The sequence below is a fragment of the Garra rufa genome, chromosome 14 (assembly GCF_049309525.1).
Source record: "Garra rufa chromosome 14, GarRuf1.0, whole genome shotgun sequence".
NCBI classification, from domain to species: Eukaryota; Metazoa; Chordata; class Actinopteri; order Cypriniformes; family Cyprinidae; genus Garra; species Garra rufa.
In genome coordinates, this window is record NC_133374.1 from 35462555 (window position 1) to 35471269 (window position 8715).

General features: G+C 37.9%; 1 protein-coding gene across 1 annotated transcript; it reads left to right on the top strand.

Annotated features, from left to right (window-relative positions):
* The first annotated feature begins 433 nt into the window (after positions 1-433).
* On the top strand, positions 434-2743 carry rbp2a (retinol binding protein 2a, cellular). Its single transcript, XM_073817855.1, has 4 exons — positions 434-559; positions 1408-1586; positions 2063-2164; positions 2534-2743. The coding sequence occupies exons 1-4, from the start codon at positions 487-489 to the stop codon at positions 2585-2587; spliced, it is 408 nt and encodes a 135-aa protein (XP_073673956.1). The 5' UTR covers positions 434-486; the 3' UTR covers positions 2588-2743.
* Positions 2744-8715: the final 5972 nt, after the last annotated feature.

Genomic DNA, 8715 nt, shown 5'->3' on the forward strand with positions numbered 1-8715 from the left:
ATGATGCTGAAAATTCACATTTTAAAATGTAAAATTTTCATTGCATTTTAAAATTGATTGAAAACAGTTATTTTAAATTATTTATGCAAATATTTCACATTCACATGTTTAATGCAATATTTTAATTTCAAATAATATTATTAGCAATTTCAGTAAAAAATATGAAAATAAGTCAGTAGATAATAATGCACACTTATTCTACAAGATTACTTGAAAACTGCTGATTAAAAATACTTATGAGGAAGTATAACAAAGTGTGGAACACTGCTGTCACAGCTTTAAAATGTCATGACAACTGCAAAATTCACAGCTTGTCTGTATATTTCTCTCAGTTCATATTGGAAGCTGACACAAAGTACATCCCCTTTCTAAAGCCCACCCATTTTTTCAATGAAGATAAAGGGTCTTATCAAAAGAACTCTGTCCCGATAGTTCATTAGATCAAACACTCCTCTCACACACAGACGCACAACATCCAGCTTCACAATGCCGGCTGATTTCAATGGAACATGGGAGATGGTCAGCAATGACAAATTTGATGATGTCATGAAGGCTTTAGGTATGATTCCTTTTACTGAATGACTACTTATCAACAGCAGCATGCAGATCAGGTTCTTGTATGTTGTTCTTAGTGGACAGTTCATTGTAACCCTGCAAAAATCAAAGCGCAATTGTTGTAGAATCATAGGTTAAAGAAGAGGATGTAGTGCAAAGTAATAAAGGTAGAAGCTGTCTGTTTCTGATGAATGCATGTACTCACAAAAAAAAAATGCATTACGTGAAATAAAATAAACATTAACTGTAATAAATTATAATATAAAAACCTTAAACTTGAAAATGAAAATGCAGTTGCCACAAAATCTCAAGTAAAAAAAAAAGGATGTGGTGCAGAATAATTTGTGTAAGGTGTTTTATGTTTCATGCATGTGCTAGGATTGCATAAATTTCAGTCTAACATGAGCAATATTCGTTACCTATTGTGCTTAATAGACTTTATATAGCGTTTTTTAAACAATCTGAGGAAAACAAACAAATAAATAGTTCATTGTTAATTATTAAACAAATTTAAATATAAAGGGACAAAAAACATTGATTATCGTTGCTTGTGCAAGAAATAAATAGATTGCTTGTTTCAGGGTCAAAGTTCATGCCAGGTATCTTATCAGTCAGTTTGATAAAGTTGTGAGATGAGCGAACTTGAACACTTCAGCCACCTTTGTCCCAGCATATAAATATATGTGATATTTCCGTCAGTCTGTTGCATCACAGGATGAAACATGACCCTGTTTCTTCAGCATCCCCAGTGATTTCAAAGCTCCCTTTCACTACTTTCACACATTCCTACTTGGATCACTGTGATCTTTCCTTTTCAAGGCTTTAATATATCATTCTTTGCCTCCCCTGCAGATATTGACTTTGCCACCCGTAAGATTGCAGTGCATCTCAAACAGACCAAGGTCATTGTGCAGAATGGAGACAAATTTGAGACCAAAACTCTCAGCACCTTCAGAAACTATGAGGTCAATTTCAACATAGGGGAGGAGTTTGATGAGCACACAAAAGGCCTGGACAACAGAGATGTTAAGGTAGGTGTCCAAAATGCAGCAAATGTGTCAAAACAGGGCCATATGACTGTCTTCCACCCATTACACATTTTTAACATAAATGAATAAAATTATGCAAATTTGCCAGTCAAACAAAAATGAAGCCGGCATGAACTTCTGTAATATTACAAAAAACTTTTACACTGAACATATTCTTGCTGGTTTCACAGATATGCATCATATTAAGTTTCTCAACTCTGTTTATATTCAAATTATTTAATCCAAATGAGTGGAAATTCCATATGCAATTCAAATACATATTTCTAAATTAACATTTTAAATGCATTGTTATGAATGACAAATACAGCATATTTGCTGTTTTAATATGTTGGGTTATAAATGTAACTATAATAATTGGCACTTAATGTCAAAGTTGCAGCTCCAGGTCACATATGGATAGGGGTGTATAACAGTACTCATCTTTTACATTGACAGTAAATTGAAATATTTGTTTTCAGACCCTGGTGACGTGGGATGGTGATAAACTGGTGTGTGTTCAAAAGGGAGAAAAGGAGAACCGTGGCTGGAGGCAATGGATTGAAGGAGATCTGCTTCACTTGGTAAAGAATGTTCTCAATGTTTCTCAAATGAGTGAACAAAGGGAGAAATAAATATTTACTCTCATGGCATACAATAGCACTTTACTATATACCATGGTTATATTAATGCACCATTCTCTTTACATGGCACCCCAAGGTTGTTGTACATACCCAAGTATAAATTGTAATACTATGGAACTTTTTGTCCCAGTTCCAATTTGGCACTTTTCAAGTGTTTATTAAGAAATGTTTCAATGTAGGCCTATATATCAATCATGCAAATCTCTCTCTCTCTCTCTCTCTCTCTCTCTCTCTCTCTCTCTCTCTCTCTCTCTCTCTCTCTCTCTCTCTCTCTCTCTCTCTCTCTCTCTCTCTCTCTCTCTCTCTCAGGAGATCCATTGTCAGGACAAAGTCTGCCATCAAGTCTTCAAGAAGAAGAACTAATGCTCCATAAATAACTAGATATTCACACCTGGGTTTGGTGTTATGCTGTGCATATTTATTAAATTGATTTTAATAAACAGCTTCAACCTACTACATTCATTTTGTGCTCCATGTGGGAGAATTTCATTGCAGAAAATAAAAGGCTCTGAAAATCCATCACAAGGTGTATAATCAATTTAATGATATGTGTTGTTTTATTGAGACCAGTATATCAAAGTTCATATCATATCATTTGACTGGATTAATCCAGAAATGGGTGTGGATCCACTGTTTCAGAGAAGCTTAACCTTTTTCAAACAATATGAATGTAAACTTGACCCTTTTAAATGTGTTTTTTGTTAGGCTTATTCTGCATGAGTAAATAGCCCCGTGTGACTTGTCTTGAAAAATGCAATTGCTAATAAGTGATTAAATGGGTATTCACTGTGTTGATAATAGTTCTCTTGCAAACTATTCAAACTAAACTAGTCAAATTTTCAGGGAAAATTGTTGGAAAAGTCATGTGACTATATGTGCTATAATTCTGCCGATTGTATTAAGGCTTCACAAGTTGTAAAGGTTATCATGATAAACAAATATGTGTAAGAATCATAAATGTTTGTTGATCCCAAAGCTTATTTTCTCCAATGATAAGAAAGCCAATGGAAAAAGCAGTGTGGTGCTATCTACCAGGTTCAGATAGATAAGTAATCACTGCTACACTGCTATCACACTTGAGCAAGCTAAGGTCTTCAGGATCACTAAGAACTTCAGAACTAAACTATTAGAGGAAGGTGGAGTTAAACAACAGAATGCTGACCCAGGATTGGACACCCTTCCCAGCTAGCAATGTTTAATGTTTGGGTAATGTTTTCAGCAGCAAGCTTTATTTTAGTTCCCAGAATGTTCTGCTAAAAGGTAGGATAACATTCTCTAAAAACATTCGACAAATGTTTATTGATAACATTGTTAGAACATTACATTCCCATCACACTATGTAAACTTTTGGTTAAAAGTGAAAACCCAAACTTTGTTTGATGTCAAGCTCCAGCGTCATCAAATATCTCCAAAAACTGCATTACCAGCTTCACTTGTTATAAACCAGACTGACTTTATTTCTGTCATACATTTACACAAGTTTTTATTGAGATTGACAGAGGTTTAGATTAAGGTTATAAAGCACTTGCTTTAGTTGGGCAATGTGACTTTTGATTCAATGTTCTTCGTTATCTGCAGTGACTATTTCAAAAGCACCACAATAAAATATGCTGAGATGATGTTTGATTTTCGCAAATATCAATATCATCATCATCATGTAGTGAACTAAACTCATTTAGAGTCTAATCTTTGTTATTAATTTTATATTTGTGACTGTATTAATGAATTGCAGTAGCATAGATATGTATTTGTGCCTCTAATATATAAAACATAATGCTCACAAAAAAAACTGGCAGAATGGTAATTGAACAACTATTAATTTTCATGGTATCCCACAGGCAAAAGGAAAAAAAGAAGTAGAATAAAACAGCTAAATATGAAGTATAAAAACATAATTCAACCAGGTAAAGCTGTAAGCATAAAGGCTTCATGGGTGTAGGCTACATGACTCCTACAGCAAGAAGGCTCACAAAATAATGACAGATGAAGAGGAGATGGGAGTATTAGAAGAATATTAAAATCTAACATGAAAAGAATAAATGTTGCATTTGTGCATTTATAGGAAATAAAGATGACCAAGTAAATTCAAAAGCTGTGGTGGTGGTTACGGTAAATATCTCAAACTACCTTTTCATCTGCCATCCTTCCATTCCATACAGTAATCAGCTTCATATTTGATGGGTTTGTGCTCAGTTAATGACACAAAAATGTTCTTTAGCACTCTGCATACAGCGGCTGTACAAATGTGCTCTGACTACCTTTTAAAAATGGCACAGCTCAAACAAATGCGCATGTGGATATGTAAAATTTTTAAATAAATAAAATAAAAATAATCCTATGCTATATAGAGTATATGCAGTTTTTGTCACTTTTGACCGTGTCTGCATGATGAAAATATGTGCAATATGTGCAATGCACCTACAGTAAAATGGCTTTTTAACTAGTATTATTGTCTTCTTGTTTCCAATAAAAAAAAAAAAAAATCAAGATGCATTTTCGAAATAAGAAAAATTACATAACGTATTTATTTATTCAATACAATACAAGCGTATTATTTCTTATTTTGCATATTATCTGCCATCGGGGTAAGAAAAATAATCTTGTTTCCATTTGCATTAAGATTATTTTTCATGTTTTAAGTAAAATGCACTTAATTTAGATTCCAAAATACTCACTAAGAAAGAAAAATAATCTTGTTTCCATTTGCATTAAGATTATTTTTCATGTTTTAAAGGAATACTCCACTTTTTTTGGAAATAGGCTCATTTGGGGGGACCGTGTTAATAAGTTAAGTTTTACCGTTTTGAAATCCATTCAGCCGTTCTCCTGTTCTGGCAATATCACTTTTAGCATAGATCATTGAATCCTATGAGACCAATAGCATCGCGTTCAAAAATCACCAATGAGTTTCGATATTTTTCCTATTTAAAACTTGACCCTTTTGTAGTCATATGGTGTACTAATACCGGCGGAAAATGTAAATCTGTGATTTTCTAGGCCGATAAAGATTAGGAACTACACTCCCATTCCGGCGTAAAAGTCAATGAAGTTTGCTGCCGTAATATGGCCGAAGCAGGCGGAGTAATATCACACAGAGCCTGAAATTAGTTCCCAGCTAGGTTAGCATTTGCACATGTACTGCGTGACATTACTGCGCCTGCTGCATCCATATTACGGCAGCAAACTTCCTTGACTTTTACATCGGAATAGAAGTGTAGTTCCTAATCTTATCGGCCTAGAAAATCGCAGCTTTACATTTTCTGCCGGTATTAGTACACGATATAACTACAGAAGAGTCAAGTTTTAAATAGGACAAATATTGAAACTCGTTGGACATTTTTGAACGCGATGCTATTGGTCTAATAAGATTCAATGATCTATGCTAAGCTATGCTAAAAGTGATATCGCCAGAACAGGAGAACGGCTGAATGGGTTTCAAAACGGTAAAACTCAACTTATTAACTCGGGGGGAGTCGGAGAATGAGCCTATTTCCAAAAAAAGTGGAGTGTTCCTTTAAGTAAATGCACTTAATTTAGATTCCAAAATACTCACTAAGAAAGAAAAATAAGCTTGTTTCCATTTGCATTAAGATTATTTTTCATGTTTTAAGTAAAATGCACTTAATTTAGATTCCAAAATACTCACTAAGAAAAGCATTTTTGCAGCGTGAATGAATCGTTGAAGTATTTAAACATTGCTTACGCTTTAAAAAGATAGAGAAGACTGAAAGAAACTCTGCGGGTTTACTAAAGATAACCTGCTCCCGACCAGGTTAGGTTCACGGAGTAAGTTACCACAGTAACGTCTAGGGTTACTTACGTAACCCATGTTCTCTGAGTAGGGAACGAGACGCTGCGTAAAAGCTTACGCATTGGGAACACCCCCAAGTGTGACGATTGTCTGAAGCCCTATAGAGTCACACCAATTCATTGGCTGATGGTGCGAGGCACCGCCCCACGTCTTACGTGACCATCCTAGACAGCGCCTGCGCCATCTTATCCCTCAGATTTTCCTATCGAGGAAGCAGGTCAACAGCGTGAGGAGCTTGGCAGCGTACGCAGCGTCTCATTCCCTACTCAGAGAACATGGTAACCCAAGGCGTTCTTGAGACGTTATATACCAAACATGCCAAGCTAACGCGCTGCCAGGATTGGCCCAATAAGACCAGAATATTAACACAGCTGGCTCAAGCGGAAAGAACCCAGGAGCCAGGAGCTGTGTTTGCATCCATATTATAAAACTTAACGAAAGTATGAGGAGGGGACCAACCTGCCACCATACAAATATCCTCCAGGAGAACCCCTCTAAACAAAGCCAGGGAGGAGGCAACTCCCCTGGTAGAATGAGCTTTAATGTCTAAAGGTGATGGCAAACTGCGCACCTCATAGGCCATACAAATAGCATCCCTAACCAAATGGGATATCATGTGCTTTGAAGCGGCTAGCACTCTGTGGCCTGCACCAAAACACACCAGCAACTGTAGAGACTTAAGCCACTGACTAGAGCAGTCCACATACACCTTCAGAGCCCTGACAGGGCAGAGCAGATGAAGACTACCGTCCTCACTCAAAGAAGAGGGAGAGAAAACCTGTAGCGCTACCACTTGTGAACGGAAAGACGTAGAGAGAACTTTGGGGACATACCCAGGTCTAGGCCTCAAAAATGCCTTGACCAGGCCAGGCACAAACTCAATGCAATGCCTGTAAATTCCTGACATGCTTTAACGAGGACAACGCCAATCGCAAAGTAACCTTTAACGTCAGAATCCTGACTCTAAAGGTTCAAAAGGGGGCTCAACTAACCCCTTCAGGACAACAGAAAGGTCCCAAGAAGGGAAACTAGGAGGACGAACTGGCCTTAAGCGCTTAACTCCACGCATAAAGGAGGAGACCAAACTGTGTCTGCCTCTAGGGACATCGTCAGAACCCCTTTGAGCAGCAATAGCCGCAACATAGACTCTCAGGGTGGTAGCGGCCGCTCCAGCCGAAAACTTATCCTGTAGACATTCCAGCACTGAGCCGACTGGGCAGCTGACTGGGTCCACAGCGTGAGCTAAACACCACGACTCAAAAACGTTCCATTTGGAGGAATAAAGCCTCCTAGTAGAAAGGGCCCTGGCGCTACTGATAGTCTCCCGGACTCCATCTGAGAGATCAAAGTCTACAAGCAACCCCTGATCGGCCACACCCACAACTTCCAGATCTCTGGTCGAAGGTGCCAAATTTTGCATTGGAGCTGACCCAATAGATATTTCCTGACTGGAATCTCCCACGGATCGCCCTCCAGGAGGGAGATCAACTCCGACAACCACGTCTGGGATGGCCAGAACGGGGACACTAGGAGGAGGCGTGCACCCTCACCCTGCCCAAGACCGCCGGAATGAGCTTGACCGGAGGGAAGGCATAAAGCTTCCTGTCCGGCCAGGGATGGGGAGGGTTGCGCCTCCTGGCCGCTAGGCGGGAGAGCGTCAAGCAGCATGGATCCGAAATCTTCAGAGTCGGAGGCCGCGGTAAATAAAATATCTTCCATACCAAAGGAAACAAATTCTCGTGCCTCCGGGCTGGGCGCAAGACGGCTGAAAGAAAACTCGACCGGAGAAACTGCGCGACGGCACTCAGGCGATGGAGGGAGAGAAAGTGAAAACTGTTCACTCTCCATATCCTCGAGCTCTACGTCCGAACTCCAGGCCTCGGCTTCACGGAGAAGAAGAGAGGAAAATCTGAGGGAAAGTCAGGAGGAGGAAGAGAGGAAAATCTTTCACTGCATGATTCAGTCTATTAATATATGCATTAAGAATTATAACATAGTTTAAGATAAGGGGGCAGAAAATGTATATATTTATATCATTTTATATAGTTGACGAAGAGTGACTTTTTTTTAAATCAGCATGGTTACAAATGTGATATTGATTTTATACAGCTAAATAAACATAGTTAATATCAAGAGACTCATGTTTTAGACACCATATTGGCTGTTTTTGCTCTATTTCGCCAAAAAAAAAAAAAAAGATTCCAAACACAACCTGAATGTTTCGTTCCTGAATGAATCAACCGTTTAAATGATTTGGTTCAATCGCAATGACTCACTTAACAGTCATTTGCTGCCAAATATCAAAACATTATTTATGCATTTGTAACTGCAGGTTAAAGCATTCCATGTCCCTCTGAGCTGCATTCACATGTGTAAATACATCTAAATGCCACTTCATATGCAACTTCTTCAAAGATTAATTTTTGTTGATACTGATTTGTTTAGTAACAGTCTAAATGTATTATTATTATGCTTGTCTGATTAAATGTAGAATTTACATCCCTACTACTGCCACAGTGATTTGCAACATGTCACTTTGTCATGTCCAGTGTAGATAGCCTCAAGCTGTTTAATTCTGTTTTTGTTTTTTTTTTGGCTAGTAGAAATTATGAATGGCTGCTAACCTAAAAATTTAGCAGCCAAATTGGCTGGTGAGTGAAAAAGTTCATTTTAATCCCCT

What these genes read in the sequence shown, in the direction of transcription:
- rbp2a (XM_073817855.1), top strand. Translation starts at nt 487, where the DNA reads ATGCCGGCTGATTTCAATGGAACATGGGAGATGGTCAGCAATGACAAA. An exon ending in TGGACAACAGAGATGTTAAG is followed by an intron (nt 1,587 to 2,062) that starts GTAGGTGTCCAA and finishes ATTTGTTTTCAG; the next exon opens with ACCCTGGTGACGTGGGATGG. An exon ending in AAGGAGATCTGCTTCACTTG is followed by an intron (nt 2,165 to 2,533) that starts GTAAAGAATGTT and finishes TCTCTCTCTCAG; the next exon opens with GAGATCCATTGTCAGGACAA.